This window comes from Gavia stellata, chromosome 6 (genome assembly GCF_030936135.1).
Source record: "Gavia stellata isolate bGavSte3 chromosome 6, bGavSte3.hap2, whole genome shotgun sequence".
Taxonomy (NCBI): domain Eukaryota; kingdom Metazoa; phylum Chordata; class Aves; order Gaviiformes; family Gaviidae; genus Gavia; species Gavia stellata.
This window is the reverse complement of record NC_082599.1, coordinates 19,349,269-19,370,612: the sequence shown is the minus strand read 5'-3', so window position 1 is coordinate 19,370,612 and position 21,344 is coordinate 19,349,269. Positions and strand designations below refer to the sequence as shown.

Sequence of the window (21,344 nt, the reverse complement as noted above, 5' to 3'; positions counted from 1 at the left end):
GCCTCTCACAGCCGGCGGCGGGGGTCGTCGCTCGGAGAGCCGAGCGGACGCGGGCGCCCGCCCGCTGGCTCCCCGGCAGCAGCCCCGCCCGCCTAGCCCCGCTGATCCCGCAGCAAGTGGCAGTCCCGCGCTGCGGGCCCCCCCACCCCCTCCGGCAGCGGCGCCCGAAGGATGCGGAGCGGCGGAGCGCGGGCGGCGGCGGGGCGCCGCGGGGGGACCCGCAGCTGCGGCGGGCGCCGCCGCCCCTGCGCGCTGCGCTGGGCAGCAGCTCAGTGAGCGCGGTGGCCGCGGCGGGAGGAGGCGCAGGCGGGCTCGCTGCAGCCGCTGCCGTCGCCGGAGGGGCTGCGAGCCGCTCCGCGCCGGCGGCGGGGCTGCGCGGCGCCCCGCGCTGGGGAGGGCGCGGGCGGCGCCGCCACAGGTGACTCGCGGGCCGGGGGCCGTTTTCCGCCCCGCTGCCGCTCGGCCGCCCCTGCACGTTCGTGCCCCTGCGCCGCGGCCGCCTGCGCGAAGCCCGTCTTCAGCCACTTCGCCGTGCCTGCGCGACCGGGAGCGCCGGGGGACATGGCTTTGCTCCGGCTCCTTCTCCTCTTGTTCCTCGCCCAGCGGGGGCTCGGGGCTGCCGCCGGCCAAGGGCAGCCGGTGCGCGACCGGGAGCGGGCGCTCAGAGGGAGGCAGCCTATTTACAACCACATCAAGAGCCGGGAGCCTCCGCCGGCCCCGCGGAGCCGCTCTACGGAGAGCACCATCTTGGCGCAGCGGCTCGCCGAGGAGGTGCCCCAGGACGTGGCTTCGTTCCTCTACACGGGCGACTCCCGGGAGCTGCGGCGTGCCAACTGCTCCGGGCGGTACGAGCTGGCCAGCCTCGCCGGCAAGTCGCGATTCACCTCGCACCCCTCCCTGCACGGGGCCCTGGACACCCTCACCCACGCCACCAACTTCCTCAACATGATCCTCCAGAGCAATAAGTCGCGGGAGCAGAACTTGCAGGAGGACCTGGAGTGGTACCGCGCCTTGATCAGGAGCCTCCTGGAGGGGGACCCCAACATCTCCAGGGCAGCTATCACTTTCAGCACGGAGCCTTTCTCCTCCACCCCCCAGGTTTTCCTCCAGGCCAGTAGGCACGAGAGCCAAGTCCTCCTGCAGGACTTGTCCTCCTCGGCTCACCGCCTGGCCAACGCCTCTGTGGAGACAGAGTGGTTCCACAGCTTGAGGCGCAAGTGGCGGCCACATCTGCACAGGAAGGTCTTAAACACGGGCCCCAAAACTTTGGAGAACAGCTGGAAGAGGCGGGAGAGCTTCACTGCTGATAAGAACCACATCAGGTGGTCGTCGCCTTACCTGGAGTGTGAGAATGGGAATTACAAACCTGGCTGGCTAGTGACTCTCTCAGCGGCTTTCTATGGGCTGCGTCCAAACCTCCTCCCCGAGTTCAGGTAGGAGGAGTGTTCCTCTGCTTGCTTTCTATTGAGAATGGGGTTTTGGTTCTGCCTTCCTCCTAGGGAAGGGCATGCCGTGTCTCTGGAGTGACCCGATCAACCCTTGCCGGATGGGCTGCTCAGTCACACTGCAGAGCAACCTCAGGCCTTCCTGTTGAGCTCTACCGTTGTGTGCCTTAGGGAGCTGTTGCTCAAAAAGAATTGCTTTTGTCTCTGTCTGTGAGACAGCGTTTGCTTTACCAGTGCCTATTGGAACAGGTTCCTGGCATCCTTTGGGGGGGGGGGGGGGGGGCGGAGAGGAGAGCAGCAGTTGCCAGTTGTAGTTTATTTCTGACTGGAAGAGGAAGATCTTTACTGAGGTATTATTTCTTACTACACTGCATAATTAAAACTAGCTTGACCCCAGCTGTGATTTTTAACTAGCTGGGAAACAATGTTGTTACACTGGTAAACTAAGATTTCTGGTTTCCAGAGCACATCCACTGTGGGGTGCTCGAGCCTGGTCAGTGGTCAGTATGTTTGTAGATAAATAAGTGTTTGTGACTGCAGTTCTGTCATAGTGCATGTGGCTACAACCTGAGCTGGCAGTAGGAAAGCTTTTCTTGGGACACTCCCCTGTTACATAGCTGTGTAGCTGATAACCTGCCATACGTAAAGAATTGCTTATTTTTTTTTATTGCCATTACCCCCAGGACTTTGCAACCAGGCTGTGATTAGCAAAGGGGAGGGTACAAAAAATCCCATTCTTGTGTCTTCATATTTTGACAGCAGAGAGGGATGTAACCAAGGAATGAGAGCAACCTGTGGGTCACAGGATGTCAGGATTTTCCCACTGGCACTTCTGTGGTGGGGCTCATGGGTAATTCTGTCCTTTGGGGAATGCCCACTACCCAGAAGCAGCTGGCATTTGTCAGGAGGTGAGAGAGAAGCACAGAATATGCTTTCTGCTGTGATTCAGTAGTAGGTAAAGATAGACAAGAACACAAAAGACACCGGATTTTGCCACACCTATGTGGCCAGGTGATTGTGTATGTGAAGACTGGTTTTCTTGGCTTTGTCTGAAATCCAGTGGGATCAAACAGGTGTGAATGGAGTTGTGCATCCTTTGGGAAAAAAATAAAAATCTGCTGAATAGAGAGTGGTTGATTATTTCTCTGTGGAATTACCTTTGGCCCTGAAATCTTCACACTTAGGAGGCTGGTAGGGTTAATGTAATGCTCACCTGCAGGCTGTTTGTTGCTGAATTCCTCTCAAGACTAAAACCCAAGAATAGCTCTACTGCAGACCTCTTCTGGACCCTAGCAGGGGGCAGGTCCAGAAGAGTTCAGGAAACTTCTCGCATTTCATTGAAATGCAGTGTTTCACACTTGATGAACTTCAGGATGCAGATGAAAGCTAGTGTAGGATGATATTCTCTTGTTGGGGATAGAGGTTTCTATAACCTAAAGAACCACCAGGCTGGGGATGGGATGGCAGCCATGAACCATCTATCTGAGAAATTAGTTCTTGATATAAAGCTTCACTCAAAGAAGCTTCCATGTTGACTTCAGTTAAGAGAAAAACAGATCTCTTAAACAACAGAGTCTAAAGCTTCAGCCTCAGTTCTGTGCCAAGATCCTGTGATGCCGGGAAGCATCTCGGTGGTGTAGGTTTCTGCTGTGGTAGCTCTGGTATGCAGAACATGCCAGGTCCTTTTTGGAGTAACCCTGGCCAACTGAGGCAACCAGTAGAGGTCCTCCTGGGTGCAGTACAAAGCACTGCCTTCACTTCCTCATCTTCCCAGCCTCTCTTTACCATGTGGGAGTCGCTTCAGTTGAGAAACAGAATAACCTGTTGTAACTCTGATACTTCAAAGGGTGTCCATTAAGCACATCTAAGCTTGGAGAACCTCTTCTTATTAAGAAGATCTTGCGATGGGGTATGCTGTGCAAGTTCAAAATGTTGTATTGCTGTTGTACTGAACAGTTAGGACAAAACTAACAAAGTTTTATTGTATCGACACTAGAGATGAGTTGGTAAGCATTTAGAAGAAAATGGGTCAGTAAGTTTTTGGTAACTATATAAGGAAGCAGGTGGAAGAAGTACATATATATAGACACAAATGCACATATTCTGGCAAGGCTAAATGATGTTTGAGGTTTGTTACATGAAAGACGGGCTTCTAATTAAAGCTTATTATTTGGGATATTGACAAAGTAACTCTGCAGCTACATAGGAAATACTATAAAAAAATACACTTCTCCCAAGACTTGTGGGATGTCTTAATATTTGCACAATATTTTCTATACTTGATAGGCACACAGCCTCAGTGTGAGTTCTTAAGAGAAGATATGGTTTAAAGTATAAGCATGCAATATAAAAATGTAAAATCTAATGTAGTTATTAGAACATTAGTATTAATTACTACAAGGTGCCTCTTGAAATAAGCTTTATTTCCCCTCACCATCTGTCTTTGAGTGACACAGTGGTTTAACTTTAAATTCCTGTTTAAGGCCCATATGGTAAAAAAAGCAGTATATATTAACCTCCATCTTTTGAGAAAGCTACATTAGTTCTCCCAACAAAGTATCTCTGAACCATCTGTCAGGAACATGTTAATGGATCAGTTTACATGCTCCTTCTGTTTAATAGTCTGGCATGAGGTCATTGATAGTAATTTAGTGCATGCCCCTGTAATATTCTTAAAACAGTTTATGATCTTCCTTCTTTGCTGACATTAGGTTTATGGCATGGTACATTAGGGCAAGAGACATTCAGATACACATTGTCTCCATGGAAAAGAGTTCTTTCAGATTACAGAGGAAAAGCCATCGCTCCTGCTTCTTGGTATCTCTTCTGTTTCAGTAACAGATGGGTATGTCATGTGGTGTAGTAATGCAAAGAGTTTAATGAAGGCAATACTAATAATTACTACTGGTTATGTTCAATAATGCTACTACTGCAATGCTGTTGTCAATGATGTTCTGAAAGTGCAGCAAAAAAAAAGCTTGGTTTGTCATATTGTGAAGGGTTATAGTGCCTTCTGCCAGAGGAAGTGAGGGGGGCTCTTGCAAACAGCTTGCTATCTGTCTTTAATTTCACCTCCCACCCTTTCCCTCCCCTTCCCAAGAAATGACAGCCAAACTGTGCAAAGTGAAGGCCAAGGAAGGTGAGAGAATATGGTTGCTTAAGCTGTTTTGCCAAGGCTAGCACTGTAGGCCAATACTGAGATGAAGTGGAGAAACCAAAGACAACTCAGTTGTGTTGATAAATGTACCAGAAGGTGTTCAGGCCCAGTGGGACCACATTAGCCCAGTGCAATGCTAAGCTAGTCACTCTGACTGTCCGCAGCTTCTTAGCAGTGCTTTCTGGTGGTATTGTCTGCATTCACTGGCCTTTGGTCTGCCCAAAGGGCAGGGAGAGAACATTCCCACCTGCTTACAAAATACAGTGTAGGCTCTCATTCAGGAATGAGGATCCACAGAGACTAGAAGTAATCACTTGGTGATATTAACCATTCCCTTCTCTTTCTTAAAAAGTCTAAGCTGATGCAGTTTGCAGCTGGAATTCACCATCTAATGTGTCTAATCAGTCTACAACTCTAGTGCTGCAGAGGGTAGAGCACGATAGCATTTGTCCCTGATCTTCTGTGACCCTCCTCTGCTACTTCCTATTACATGATGAGACTGAACCATATTCCCTGGCACATGGTGATCCAGCTGGTCTCTTTGCAGCCCTGCTGTGGAAGTGGAAAGGTGTGAGAAGCTGCATGTTGTGAGTACGTTTCCTTCTCTAAAAGTACTTGCTTGGCTCCTGGAGAGGAAATGGGAGGTTTTCATTGCTTCAGCAGTCTAGGAGGCCAGTGGGGAGGATTACTGCTTGATCTGGAAGAAAGATGTGCAAGTACTTGGCTACTAGGAACACAGGAGTTTAAAAAAAAAAAAGTCCTCCTGGGTCACTGGGTCCAATCTCCTGCTGTCACGGGCCCACTTAATGTCACTATATGGCCAAACTCCATCTTAAAGTAGGTGGGTTTCCCTCGACTCTCCAGTGCACTGGCATGTCAGGCCTAATGTTTGGATAGCTTCTTCAGATTTCTGATCTAAATTTATTCACAGTCAGTTATCATCCATTTATTCTTGTTCCAGAACTGCCTTCTATTTGAAATAGCACTCTTCGCTGATGTTTACTGCCCTGACCTGTTTATAGGCAACAGTCCCTTCTCCACCTTTCTTTACTAGTCTACACAAACCAGGTCTCTTTAGTCTCCTGTCAGCAGCTCTCTGTTGCCATGGTCCCTCTTCCCAAGTCTTGTTCCAGTATTTCTTGAACGTGGTTAGTCAGATTCATGTGCAGTGTTTCAGCCTTGTGCAATGACATCAATTATCCCCAAACTCTTGATGAATGAATTGTTGCTTTTGCAGTTCAAAATGTTCCCTTGCATGCTGTTCTCGTTTTCTTTAATGTTGTGTTGTAATATGCCAACATTTTGGGAACTGGTCATCGCTCTCGCACTATTTTTCATCTAAGAGGTCAGAATGTTTTTGGGGTATAGTGACACATTTTTTCACACACCCCACTCCCCCCATGTTTCATTGAGGCCAGGTACGTTTTGGTTTTCTTTTTTCCCCACTAAATCCAGGGCAGTATTTGCACTTCTTTTTTAAGGACTATTGGGAGAATGTGATGGTTTTGGCAGAAAGGTCTACAATCAGCAAGCTGAGTAAGTTTGGTGGTTTTTTTTAAAAACGATGATGTGTTCTGGAGCATTTGCAGATAACTTCATTCTGAAGTTTGGCTGAATCAAGTGTTACCACTTAATATTTTTTGTTTTCATGACATTTGTTCCTTCTCTCTTAATTATTAGAAAGGTGTTCCTTGGTGCAAAGATTAATCCTTATTGCACAGTTAAATTTAGCTGTTTCTTCCCTAAAGGCAGTGTAATGTAGTGATTTCCACTGTACTATTAACAGTGACTAAGACCACACCTGTGTTACACCATAATGGGGCTCTTAGTTGAGGAAATATCACTGAAAGCAAATTAAACCACGGATGTAGAATTATATATGACAAATAAGTAATTTCTTAGGGAATATAAGTGACTTCCTCTTCTGCCAAGTATTTCACAGGTATTAAATTGTTTGGTAAAATAACAATGAAAGTAGACATAAAGAGAGATTGTAAGAATTAGTAACTTCTTTTAAATACGCTTTAAGTTCTTACTTTAGCCCCCCTTTTTAGCTTTCCCCTAATCTCTCTAATCTAGTCTCAGTACTGAACTAAGAAAGAAAATTAATTTTCACTGTTTAAGGAGGCTTTCTAATTTTTTTGTGATGTATCAGTTGTATAATCCTGAAAATATTTTAAAATGGTGAGGCTGCCATTTTTTCTATAACACACTCTGGCCCATATAATATGATTGAAGGTATAGGTGGATTTAGAACAGGTTTTAAAAATGAAAAGGAGTAATTTATTTCCTGGAAGTTCTGAAAGTTTTGGATTTATGTTCCTGAAAAGAGGTGAGAACAAAATGTCTTCCTATGATTTACTGTCTGCTTACAGAAACCCCCAGTATGTTATTAGTATTCTCTAGACAGTCAATTATATCTGTACCTTTTTTTTACGATGTCATGGGTAAGGATAGATAACTGGATGGTGATGAAACAAAAGGAACAATAAATAAGGATTTCTTTTTTAGAAATGTGATTCACCTTTCTTTACTCTTGGAGAAACAGAAGTTTGTCTTTGAAGAAAGATGTTAAATATGGCCAGGAGAGAACTGAAACACATACTGCATTTGTGTCAATTATGTAGCACATGGTAAGTTGCAATAAAAGGAACTAGCTTTTTGGGTCAAACTGCTGTTTTCACTCTTCTGTTCTCTACCCTCATCCCCGTTGGGCAAGGCTTCCAGCACAGCAGGTTATCGAAGCTCTTTTGAAGTGAATAGATGTGTGACAGTCCTTACTATCTGAGATTCAGCTCCAGGATGTCACCTCGTATTCTGTCTGTTCATGAACCTGGGCTGAGATTGAGAAATGTTCCTAAAGGTAAGAACAGAAGTGTTGCTGTGTTAGGTCAGGTGCAAGGCTTACCTGGCCCTGTCTCCAAAAGCAGCTTCTGGCAGGTACTTAGGCAAAATGTAAGAACAGTGGAAGTGCTGAATTCTCTTATCTTGGCTATATCCCATTTACAAATAAGCAATAAAAAAAAAGTTTTTCAGACTCGATCTGAATGAGTGTTGATAGCAAGTATGGATGAAACTGACCTCCATGATTCTAATTCACTTTTTAATCCATTTTTGTCTTCTGCAATGCAGTTTGGCATTGGGTTCCATAATATAATTATGAATTGTTTGGAGAAAAATTATTTTCTGTTTTTAAATTTGCTCCACGAACCTAAATTCATTGGGAGCTCTCAGATTCTTGTGATTAAAAAAAACTGTGGAAAGTGATCATTCATCTTCTCTCTGTCAGTCAGATTTAGTTGTGGGTTATACTAAGTATTTTTATCACCTGCGGACTTTGTCACTGGTCACCCATTTGTGGGCATCTGTGAATGTGTTGAACAAAGAAGGGATAGCTGTGGTGCCCAGCTTGTTAACCTCCCTGTATGTGAAAGCTGACTTCTGTCACATTGATACTCTCAAGAGTGGCTCAAAGGTTGGAGCCTTCCTGGCTCTAAAGTGTGCAGTGATGAAAATAATTAGTTTTCTGCAAAGGCTGTCTCTACTCTGAGCAATTTTTATATCTTGGTTGTCTGTTGGCCTTACAGATTCTACTTCGGGCTTCCTTTTTCTGAGGTATTTGAAAAGTTTTTAATTAGTAGAGCTTTTAACATGCTGCTTCTAAAAATGCCTTTTGGTTTTTGTCTTATGTTCTTGTAGTTTTATATGTTCCTTGCCCAGGTTTATGCCTTTCCATTTTCTTTTTTCTTATGTTGGCTTCCGCTTACTTTTCAGTTTTAAGATTCCCTTATTACCTTTAAATAAATCTTCAGTGTCAGAAGATTGGGTATCGTTAGGCTGAGGCCATCTCTCCTGTGTAGGATCCTTTTAATTCAAAAGCTTTTCTTTCCTAACCTCTTTTCTTATATCACTTTCTATACTGTCCCTTGAGGCCCTTTCTTTCCATCTGTTTCTTTGACCCCATGGATAGTAATGGGAGCATTAAAAAAAAAATGCTGTTTTCTTGCTAAATAGCTTGAATTTGGCTCAGAGACCTCTTTTCATAGGGAGAATCTAATGTAAGCGGTACCCACCATCAATGACATCTTGCATTCCTATACAAGGTGATGCTTTGTGAGAGAGTTAAGATGCTAGCAGCAACTTGAACATCCTCAAGCAAAAAAAAAATAAATCACTGCCCCTCAAAATATCTAGGAAGCTGTCTGACTAAACTGCAGGGAAATCCCCAGAGAGGCAGTGCTGCATGCTGTAAATCTGAAGGCAGATTTAAATCTGAAATAATTCTTCAGACGACAGAGGATTCAGCTTTAAGTATTCTGCCCTTGTAGTACTGTTCCAAATGGCCTAGAGGGATTTTCTTTGCAGGTGAATCCTAATTCATGTGCTCACACTGCTATACCTTACTCTTCAGTTAAATTTATTTTTAGCAAAAGCTGGTTCTCCTGTGCAAAATGTGTGCTGAAAAGCAGCAGTCATGCTATGGCTGAGGAATTAGGTAATAGGTAAGTCTGTCTCTGTCCTATTAGTATTAGTGGTAACTGAGTGACCAGATCAAAATCATGTTGTATGTAATGTCCCAGTAACCTTCTGTGAATCTGGCTGGATATGCGGAGGTAATAGTTTTAAAAATGTCCAAGTGATGCAGAATCCTAAATCTTAACTTTCAAAAGCAACTTGAACCTGCAGAAGCTGCTGATTGCCAGTAAGACTTATGGCTGAAAGTCACTTGTGAATTTGACACCAGGATTATTTTTCGATGCTCAGTTGATGGTATGTTGAAGGACCCTCAGGTGTCAGGTAGCATGCACTGTGTGAAAACTAATATTCTTGAAAGTGTCAGCCTCCAAAATGAAAATAGTCAGAAAAGGTATCTGCCCTGAAAACACTGGCTATACTAATTACAGTATGCATTTATTTAGAGGTGTGGGCGTTTGCAGATTTGGGATGGCTGTAGAGAATTTGTTCTTCTTGTCTCCTTGTTTCGTGGTAAGGAGGACTTATGAAGGACAGCATGTAGGGGTGAATGAATATTCATTCATTCTAGGCAGGCATTTATGTTTGGGGGATGATGTCTGCTTCAGCATGTGATAACCATGTCTTATACCTTAATTATGGCTGCTTGCAGTGCTTACAGGTACAAAAATAAGTGTACAAACTTAGAACGCCTGTTTAGCTGAGCTGTGATGACCTCTGTGCCAAAAAGCTGCTGAAGATTTGGAGGTCAAAGATATTGTTTATCCCCATTTAAATGTTGGCAGGCTATTATTCTGTGCAGTTCTGGCTTAAGATGGCTGGGAGAAAGAGAACATGTTCCTTCTGCTTTTTTATGATGTAATGGTACAGGCAAAAAAATTCTTCTGTAGATACGGGTTTTACAACATGTTGTTACAATGAAATATTATAACTACTGAAACTATCAAGACAGCTAGCAGGTTGGGAAAATAAGCTTAAATCAATTTCTGGCACAGATTTCAAGGCAAACAGCATGCCAACAGACAGTGGTACTGGAAATTGAGACAGACATGAAAGCCTCTTAATCACACCTCTGACCTGATGGAAAATCCTTGATGACATCATTCTTCGATAATTATCTATCACGTACAATTCAACTAATTCTTTCTTAACTGCTTGTTAAACATGAACATGCAATCCTTAAGTATCTTTTTTGTGTAAGGACTGTAAAATCGTGGCGGAAAACAAATATTTATTGTTATAAGGAGATTAACAAAATATACTTACTTGCCAGATGGTCCACAATTACCAGTAATATTGTTATTAACTTATCACTGTGGCTTGGGTTCAGCCAGTCGGCATTGTCAGTGTGGATGAATGTGTTATGCTGACAAGCTGAGTCTAGTCTTATACTGTTGATACTTGTCTTGGTCGCTTCTGTCAAGATAGCAGAGCTGCAGTTATTCCCACTAGTTCAATAAATGTAACACTTACAGGTAGTTGGTCCATATACATTCTAGGAGGATGTGTTCTTCCATATGTTCCATTTTCCGAATGCTGAATCAAAAATAACTGAAAATGTGGGTGGCTAAACAGGCTGTGCCAGCTACTGTATTAATCACAGATGAATTTCAGAAATATATCATCATGTCCATATCAGTGTGCTCTTACGTGTAATACCAGTGGGGGACAAGTCTGAGATGGTGTTTTAAAATGGCAAAGCAGCCCAAATGAATGTAGTAAAAGTCTTGTACCATCATGATGCTTTCTGTAAATGCCACATGTATGCTTAAAGAAACTTTTTCTTTTGAAAGCATTATATCCTCAAGTGGTTGCATACCCTGTTACTACCTCAGCAGAACTCTGATGTTACCATGAAGCATGAACATATATTGCAGAGGTCTAGTGAAAAAAAGAATAATGTGCACCATGGGGGAAAAAATGGAAAGCCTATGGTAGATTGTAACTGTCAGGAGAGATTGTTTTCATATACCTGCTTCTGGACTTTACGGTTTTCCCTTACTGTAGATTTTCACCCCAGAAACTCATAAAGCTCTGAGAGAATGAAAAAGCAGAACAACTTAGTCATATCAGAAGTTCAGGTTGTGCTATAGAAGAGCTGCAGAGAGGAGAAGAGTGTAGGTAGAAAGGTTTGTATTGAGTTCAGGGAGACTGGGTTTTGTGAAAGGCAAACTTTCTTGTAAAAAAGTTTTAACACAAGAGAAGCAAAGGGAAAATGCATTCAGTTTCAAATGGAAGAATTTTGTAGTGTTTTTTCTGGAAGAAATATTGTGAAAATATTTTGAAATTGAATAATTTTCAGGTCTGAATGGCTTAACCAGGAGCTCCTGACAAAACTCAACCATAAAATGAAAGTGCACAAGAGGTGGAAGCAGCATTAGGTAACCTGGGAGGAATATGGAGACACAGTCTGAGCATGATGGTGAACATGAACATCTTGTATCAGAAATAGTGTGGCCAGCGGGAGTAGGGAAGTGATTGTGCCCCTGTACTCAGCACTGGTGAGGCCACACCTCGAATCCTGTGTTCAGTTTTGGGCCCCTCACTACAAGAAGGACATTGAGGTGCTGGAGCGTGTCCAGAGAAGGGCGACGAAGCTGGTGAGGGGTCTGGAGCACAAGTTTTAGGAGGAGCAGCTGAGGGAACTGAGGTTGTTCAGTCTGGAGAAGAGGAGGCTGAGGAGAGACCTTATCGCTCTCTACAACTACCTGAAAGGTTGTAGCGAGGTGGGTGTTGGGTCTCTTTTCCCAAGTAACAAGTGGTAGGATGCCAGGAAATGGCCTCAAGTTGCGCCAGGGGAGGTTTAGATTGGATATTAGGAAAAATTTCTTCACTGAAAGGGTTGTCAGACATTGGAACAGGCTGTCCAGGGAATTGGTTATGTGACCATCCGTGAAGGTATTTAGAAGACGTGTAGATGAGGCGCTTAGGCATATGGTTTAGTGGTGGATTTGGCAGTGTTAGGGTTACAGTTGGACTTGATGATGTTAAAGGTCTTTTCCAACCTAAATGATTCTATGCATGGGTGCTGTTAGGGAAACCAAAGCTCATATAGGGCGGAATCTTGTGGGGGACATGAAGGGCAACAAAAAGTAAGTACACAGGCAGCAAAACTGGGACTAGGGAGGATGTGGGCCTGCTGCTGAATGGGGCAGTGGACCTTGTGACAGAGGACATGGAAAAGGCCAAGGTACTTAGTGTCTTCCAAGAACTACAGGCTGATCAGCCTCACCTCGATCCCTGGGAAGGTGATGGAGCAAATCTTCCTGAAAATCACTTCTGAAACACATGAAGGAGAAGAATGTCATTGGGAGTAGTCAGAATGGGTTTATGAAGGGGAAATAGTGTTTAACCAACCTTCTGTGTGTAGATGACTGGCCTCCAGCTGGACTCCAGTTACTATTGATATACCCCAGGGCTTGATACTGGACCCAATTCTGTTTAACATTTTCATTTGGTGATCTGGACAAGAGGGTAGGGTGTGCTCTTAGCAAGTTTGCAGATGATAAAAATGGAGAGGAGTGGCTGAGAGACCAGATGGCTGTGTTGCTATTCAAGGGGACTAAAACAGGCTGGAGAACTAAGCAAACAAGAACCTTGTGAAGTTCAGCAAAGGGAAATGCCAAGTGCTACACCACATGCACCAGTACAGGCTGGGGGCTTAATGACCAGAAAGCAGCTTTGCAGAAAAGGCCTGGGGGTCCTGGTGGACACAAGTGTGACATGAACCACCAATGTGTGCTTGCAGCAAAGACGACTGACAGCATCCTGGGCTGTGAGAGGAAGAGCATTGCCAACGGGTTGAGGGAGGTGATCCTTCCTTTTTACCCAGCCTGGTGGGGCCCTAGCAGGAGTCCTGTGTCTACTTCTGGGCTCCTCAGTACAAGCCTGGAGTGAGCCTAGTAAAGGGCCACAAAGATGAATAAAGATTGGAGCATCTGACAGACAAGAAGGGCTGAGTGAGCTGGGACTGTTCAGCCTGGAGAAGAAAAGGCTCCAGGGGGATCTTATACATGTGTAAATACCTGATGGAAAAGTGTAAAGCAGACAGAGCCAGAGTCTTCTCGGGGTAGTCAGTGAAAGGACAAAGTACAAGAGGCACAAAATAAAATACAAGAAATTACATTTAAATATCAGAAGACTTTTTTTTTGGCACTGTGAGAGTGGTCAGACACTCGATCAGGTTTCTCGGAGGTGGTGAAGTCTCCATTATTGGAGGTATTAAAAAACCCAACTGAATTGAGCCTGCTTTGAGCAGGTGATTGGACTGGATGATAACAAGAGGTTTCTTCCAATGACAACTGCTGTATGAACCTATGGTTTTCACATCTATTTTGAACAAAATTCTATCAAAGAGTTTTGAAAGGATATAAGTTATTTAATGAATTCTGATGTGAAAAATTCAGAAGTATATTGCCTTTCCTCCCAGTACATGGCTCTGAGTGTTAGGATGCTATCCTGCTTTCTGCTTCTTGGCCCACTAGAACATGCCACTGATTCTTCAAATTGCAGCATGTCTGGTACAAGGCCATACTCAAATGCTTGCTCAGTGTGTTTGCTGTCTCTAATTCCTCTGGCTTGTATGTGTTGTCTTTCTCACAAGTAACCTCTAGGTAAGTTTTCTTTTGAAATTGTTTATATCCTTTTGTACTGACACTGTGCTTCTACAGGGCCTGCTTGTGATACCACATAGCAAACTCTTAAGGTGTTTCTCCTCTCCTAGCAGTGATTAGTTTACCCTTAATTTGTAATTTGTACCTCTCTCTTTGTGGAAGTGTTTGTAGAGGGAAAGGGGAGTTTTTCCTCTCCTACAAGTTAAAAACAAAATGTACACAAGGGATAAAGCTTTCCATGTAAAGTAAAGACCTACTTCCCTAAGGTGCTTGAGAGTCTCCCAGGTGAATCTGTTGTTGTCCTAATAAGGATGAATCATCACTGTTTTTCCTACTGTATAAACTGATTTCTTTAGAGTAATCAGAATGATCCTAATGCTTGAGAGACACTTGCCAAGGTGCCTGGTGTATAAAATGAACTAGGAGAGCAAGGAGTAGTGTTGGTCCTGCTCCTGCTGTATGCTTTGTGCCTGTATACAACCATGGTGAGATTATTCACTTGCAGAACAGGCCCTGTCCCCAGACCAGATGCTAATGTTTATGCTCAGAAAGGTCCAGAAAATATTAGAAACCTAGCTGGTGGGATCTGCACATGACCAGATGAGGAATTAGTTACCTCTACTCCTATGAGCATCTGAGACCATGTTATCAGGTTAAGATAAGCTTGTCTACTGACATCAACATCTTATGAAGAGTTAGTCTGTACAGTATGGCAGTTTTTCCCTTGAGGTCATTGGTCACCTGGAACATGGAAAAAACCAGTTCATTGGGGTGGAAGTGTAGTTTTGGCAGTCCCTGGAGAAGCTGTTGTTCAAAACAAGAGTGGAAAGGCACAAAGCTGTAAACTAAAAATACTTCTGAATATTCTAGAAGTGTGGTGTGTGCTATTTCAAATTGAACATGCTAGAGCCAGCACTTAAATATTTCAGGTAATTTCTAAGTGTGCCAAGCATCAGATTATTTAGACTCTAGGCAGGAGATGGAGGGGGATGAAGTGTACCTGTACTAACTTCCTACTGGCTATCCTACATAATTTCCTAATGCATTCTTCTTCAAATCACTAAAATGATGTCCAATGACTATATAGCATGTCTGAAGACGAATGTCCAAATATAGCTGTTGTGGACACTTTGCACTTGGTTGTACTGGGGCCAGGTATAAGGGAGCAGTGTTGTCCTGGTTTTGATCAAACTTGTTCTCTTATGCCTGATAGAGGTTGGGCCATGCCTGTGGTAGTCCACAGCCTGAAAGGAGGGATGATGGTTTTTGTAGTCGTGGAAGTTCAGACTGTGGCAATCAAAGCGTTTGTCTAAAGTTGCTGAAATGATTGACTTAAAAGGGATGGTATCCTCGATTTAAGAAATCAGTACAGAGCATTCATCTGTTACAAGTGAGGCATTGAGGCATTGTGGGACGTGGTTTAATGGGCATGGTGGTGTTTGTTGGTTGATGGTTGGACTTGATGATCTTACAGGTCTTTTCCAACCTTAGTGATTCTGTGAAGTTAGTCCGTGTAATGATCTAACTACTAGAAGTTGCATACTGAGATTTTTGCTAAGTCCAGACAGCAGCGGAGCAGTCACAGATACGTGCTCTCACAAGATGATGCTATGAATGTTCTATGTCCAAAGTAATTCTAGAGGTTATTTTGGAGAGAATAAGGAAATTTTTGAAGGCTTTTTAAAGATATGCAACTACAGTCTTACAGCTTTTTTTCTTCTCGTGATTTAAGAGTTGTTTATAAAATAGAGCATTGGCTTTGAAATGGGGTGGTTAGCTTTTCATTCAACAAAAATTTCTGAGGGAAACTGTTGATGATGAAAACTGGAGTGTTCTTGGCATAGAACTAATACAGTTCAGACAGTCCTTGAGGACCTGTGTGTGTAGGAAACTTTTTTGTCTGTTTGTTTCACAGACATCAGTGGCCTACTCCTGGTTCGTGCTGCTCTTCTGATGTTGTATTAGGTATTTTACCAGCGCCGGCTTGCAGAGATGGGGAGAGAGGAGTTTGGGTGCCTGCTGGAGGAGGGCACTGAGCCACGGAGGAGAGGCCTGAAGTCGCTGGAGATCGGGGGACAGTACAGAAAAAGGCTTTTGCCAGTAGTTTTGGCAAATAGCGTTCCCTGGAGCAAAGGGGAGGATGCCATCATCACTGGGCATGGGGGTGAGGTGTGGCACCTGGTACCGTACTTGGAGTCAGCCGGGGAGATTGCTGGCCTTGGAAAAAGTAGTGCAGGTTGTTCATTGTATTTATTTTAGTTGTTTGCTGCATTGTAAAATGTGAAGGGCATTAAATTGTTTGAGTGTATAACTTATTCTTACCTGCCACCTTACGCTTAGTCAGTGTGTTAGATTTACCGAGCTCTTGTTGTAGTACATCTCCGTAAGGTCTAACATGAGGATGTGTCTCTGCAATTGTGGCTTTGGGAACACAAAACATCTCTGTTTTCAGAGATTTCAACAAATTCAGTATTTAGAAAAAAGATGTAGTTCCACTTTGCAGGCTACAACATCATAAAGAAGTTTAACCAATTTCTGTAGTCGCTGTGTTCAAGGCTGTTTTTCTCTATTTTCAGAGGTGTTGTCAAAGTTGACATCAATCTGCAGAAGGTGGACATTGACCAGTGTTCGAGTGAGGGGTGGTTCTCGGGGACGCACAGGTGTCATCTCAACAATTCTGAGGTACGTTTGTCCCTAAGGGACTGAGCTACACTTCAGTAAGAAGTCTTACCACTATGAATAATTCTCTGTAGTATAAATGCTATCTATTCTATAGACTTTAAATGCGGTTTATAGGCTGAAAAAATCTTTCCATGCAAGGCATTATGGTATGCGTGAGTTTCAGGAGTGCCTGCATTTCAGGAATATTAGTGTTAAATAAAAGAGAAGCTAAGTTACTGTGCAGAAAAAACAGCTATAGGGAAAAAGAATATTACCAGTGAAATGATTTATGAAGTTCTGCTTGCAAGTCAAACAATTATTTTACACTCAAAATCAAAATAGACTTTTAATGTCAGTGTCACTTTTGACTGGACAGCCTTGCAAAATACAGTAAAAGTAGCTCAAATGCTAATAATAATTATTCAGAAAAACACGGGCTTTGGGTAGAATGATACAGAACAACAGGCAGAATTGGATACTGTAATTCTTTCTTAATAGAAATGCCAACATTTTGACAGAGATGACTAAATGTTTCTGTTCAGCTTCTTCCTGCTTCCCCTTTCTTCTGAAGGTCTATGTCTGGCTCCCTCTGTCAGCATATTGTAGATCATCCAGCCTGACCAGTCATATGTGTTCAGTGAAACTTTAAAACAAAATAGATTCAATGATTTTTTTCTTTTTATTATGGCATATGATGTTGCTTTCAAAGGCACCCATTTGTTTTCTGTGAGAGTAGGCACCTCGTGCACTTCAGTGCTTTCAGAAAGGACAATTAAAATGTAGGGAAAGTTGATGGTTGTCTACCAGAATTCAGGAGATGTTTGCCTAATTTGTTATAAAATGACAATTTATCAAAGCCAAATCTAAATATAGGAAGAGTTGGTTTTGATGTATTTATCTACTAACATTTTTGAGCAAGAAAAACTCAGAATTTTTGTAAACATCCTTTTTGGTATTTTTCACTTTAATTTTTTTTTTTCTTAAACTTGAAATGAGAAATCAAGTAGTCTTTGATAAAGATTAATTTTAAATGAAATATTTCTGCAAATGGAAAAAAATATTTTCTTTTTCTTTGTCAAGTACTTTTTGACTTCTGAATTCAAGGGAACACTTTTTTAATGCCTCATGTTTCTTCCTAGAAGAAAATATTGTTTCCCATGAGATCCTGTAGACCTTGTTTTTTGATATATGCTAGTTATGCTGAATGTGATTATATATTTTGGCAAGTGCTCCTCCTCTTCCTGATGTCTTATAAGCAAAATTGTCAGCAGAGGGGTAGGATTGTAAGTTGCATCTCTTCCTGCAACCAAGAAGAAAAGGGGAAAAAAAAACCCTATGAGAAGACTAAGAAAAACAGGGCAAAAGTAAAATGGAGAAAATTAAGAAAGATCAATGGTAGGCTCTAACACACCTTTGGTCTGGTTCAGAGCCCATTGTTTGCTGTAATGGGCTCTGAATCACACTCTGTATTCTTAATATATAGGAAAACAGAATCTGAGTCAAACCAAACTTGATATAATTCCACAATTACACTTCCCTTCCAAATCTAAGTCCTTAAGAGTGTGTCCTGGAGAGAACAATGCAAAAAGCTACTCTCTCTGGAAGAATTTGTTGGAGAAGGGGGGGAAATAAAAGGATTTTTTTTCACTCTTCACAATTCATTTTCATGGGAGTAAAAAGTAGTTTTTATTTCTCTGTAGAATTCACTCTGATTATGAAAAGGGGTTTTCTTCATGAATATGACATTCAGTAAAATCTACCTTCCATTTTATTATTGCATATGAGGCAAGGGGAGTGTCATTTAGGGAACTGAGTGCAGAATGAAATTCTGCATGAAACACAACCTCAAGGGTTACAGAAAGTTTTCTGTGACTTGCAAAAAACATTTTAATTCCAGTCTTTAGTGTCTCAGTGAGCAAGCTGGAAAATCTCACCTCTATGATTTGGTCTCTTACTGTGCATGAGAAACTGAGGTGGCTGTCATGGACCACTGGTGCAGAGATGGTGTCTCCACCAGCTTTGAGCCAGAACTGGGTTCTTGGCATTCTGGGCTTCACTGTCCTGCTGAGAGGGTAGTGGGTGTTTCCTGTCTCCTGAAGGAGAGAATAACATTTCTTTTACTTAAGATGTACACTACAGATCAGTTCTTCATGTTGAGATTCTCGGGTGTGGTGTTGTAAAGCTGGCTGTGCTCAAGGAAGTTTCTTTGCAGAATTTTTATTTACCAGACTCACTCGCACTGTTGATTTTACTTCTTTTTTTTCTGCCCCTGTTTATTCTGCATAGTGTTTTCCTTGTTCTTTAGAGCTAACAAAGACTGCTCTACATAGTTTACAATAATATTTTTTTTTATACAGCACTTCTGCTACTCTTGAATCCAACCTGATATATCAGTATAAAACCAGAGGTGCTTTGTGCTGTTTTGACAATAGGAAGCACTATGTTTGCTGTTGTTGCAAAGGATGTTTTATTTTTCATACTGGACAGTTGCATGTTTTCGTTTTAGTAAGCCTACTGCCATGCTGTAGTCTATGAGTTCCTGTGATGCAAAAAGGAATTAAAATATACTTTCTAGGGCAGAAGTTCTCTAATGGGTGATGCTGTATATGTGAGAGTGGCTCATGTTCACACCTTAAGGTCTTAATAACACTGGGAAGGAGATAAATGCCACTTCATGAATGGCTTTTCAACTTGTATGTAGAGCAAAAACTTGCCAGCTGTTCTTCTTTCTCCATGGCACTTATTAGAGTGTTAAATCAACACGGCTCGCATGGCTAAGAGAAGGATATATAGGTAATACAAACCTCCCCCAAAATTAAACTTTCAAGCAGGGAGTGCCTTTCCTTATTGTGCCTAAAGAGGATGAGACTCCTTGCTTAATAACAGTGACGCTGGGGATGGGGAGTTGCTGGAACCAATCTATAGAGAAGCTTTCTCTTCTTTTACCCTATGGTCACCACTTTAGAAGACTTCAGTCTAATGGGAATTTCTGTTCTTTTTTTACAAGCAGGTCCCATATGCTGCTTTTCACAGTTCGTTACGTTGGAATCTACCCTGTGGAATAAGGGTAAATTACATAGTTGTGCAACAATGCTTTCCACACAGTTTGCTTTATAAATGCTAATGAAATGATATTCCACATCCTCTCTTCTATCTTCTTAGAGGCAGATGCAGAAATACCTGCTGATGCTGGAATGCTCTGCCCCAGATTACAAAGTCTGTCTCCAGCAGAGTAAGGGAGAGAATGAAGATCTCTGGATTTCCAGTTCTGCTTAAGTTAGACCCTCCTTCCTCTCTTTAGTTTTGGTAGGTGACTTGAGTATTTAGTGCATCATAGCCTTTCTGCAGACTGTTTGGTAAGCCTTTGCCATAGTGAATTTCTGATGTGGCTCTGAAAGTCTGTTTACTGCATAGCCCATACTACATGGCTGGGCTACCAATGCCATTAAATCTAAGGCATAAAGCTCAATATTTCAGAGATACAACTCCCCTCTTCCCTAACACTATGAAAATATAGCAAGTGACAGCGAAGGGGTAGGGAATGACTTAGGGAATGGACAAGAGGAGAAAAAAACCCCCCAACTTATGGGTTACTAAAATGGTTCTTTATATTGCAGTTAATTTTATAGTGGCTAAAATCTACTAGACACATCGCAGATAAATTTTTCTACTTTTTGTGCTGTCCTGAAGTGTTCTAAATAAAAATCAATTGAAAGGAGGGAGATGGAGGTGCATTACAGTGAATGTAAATATATGGTAAACCAGTGGTCTGTATATGTTAGGCAGAAAAAAGGAAAGAATGGATGGGACCTAACTTCTATTGTTGTTGAAAGTACTGTATTGCCTTCACGTGCTTTGGCACAGAATCACTAGGAGATGATGCTAACCATGACATTGGGATTTGGCTTTGGAAGGTCATCAACAGTAATCTGATTATGTGATGGAATAGTTGTAGTGCTAGTCCTTGCTTGAAAGAAAAATAGTGTATGATTGAGGAATTAAATAATATTAAATAATATTATGACTCAAATACACAAAATGCTTAGACATACTATTCCTCCTTTAACTGCCATCTGTCCTTAGATTTAGGTGTCCCTCAGGAGGTGGATTGGTGACTCTTAAATATCTTGCTTTATGTATGATGCCCTCAAACTGAATACAGAACAAAAGCAAGCGCTGGGAACTTTAGATTTCCCATTTTTAGGAATTTAGGTAGTCAATTTAATATATAGTCATATTTTTTCCTGATTTGTTCTCTTTTGTGCACAGGACCCATATATCCCTGATTTCATAGCAGCCTAGATGAACTGGGAGAACAAGAGTGCCCTCCTTCAACCTCAGGGTGACTGCAAACTGCCCAATCTAATTAGGCAGGACGTTAGGTGAGACTGATGCAGGAAAGCCAAACTGCAGCAGCAGCTAAAGTCTATTTCAGCTGTGATTTTTTTTTCTCCTTTTTTTTTTTTTTAATTGTATCAGCCAAAAAGAGGCTGATGGCCAGGAGTTCTTTTCTTGACCTGGGGGAAGAAGAGACAGCTCATGGTGAAGCAGAGAGCTACATTCTCCTTCCTGCCCTCTACCTTGACACCCAAATAGGGAACAGTTTCTCTGAAAAAACACAGGGGCAAGAGATTTGGATTCTGTGGGGCTGCAACAGATGAGACAGGTAATATCTTCAGGGTTAGAAATAATTAAAATGAATTGGGTAGAGAACAACATGATGCAGATAATTCTGAAATTAACAAACATAGAAAAAATATAGTTACTCAATAACAAATCCAAAGTCATTTCATTGTACAGGCAAGACTGGTTATGGGGGTAGGAAAACGTGCATTTTTACCCTGTTTGAAACCTTTGAAGATTTTTCTTTTAATATATTAGATTCCTTCCCCATACATGGTGGTAGCAGCTGCTGGCACTTTTAGTAACAACTTCAGAGTCCTTGTTGAGACACCAACAATAAAATCAAGGCTGAGGAGTGTCTGAAGAAATCAG

The 21,344-nt window shown here is 42.5% G+C and overlaps 1 protein-coding gene across 1 annotated transcript in view; it reads left to right on the top strand.

Moving 5' to 3' along the window:
* Nucleotides 1–561: 561 nt before the first annotated feature.
* Nucleotides 562–21,344, top strand: part of GPR158 (G protein-coupled receptor 158) — a 202,358-nt gene continuing 181,575 nt past the window's right edge. Inside the window, exons 1-2 of the mRNA XM_059819042.1 lie at nt 562–1,433; nt 16,265–16,370. Of these exons, the coding sequence (XP_059675025.1) occupies nt 562–1,433; nt 16,265–16,370 (978 nt within the window). The remainder of the gene's footprint in view (nt 1,434–16,264; nt 16,371–21,344) is intronic.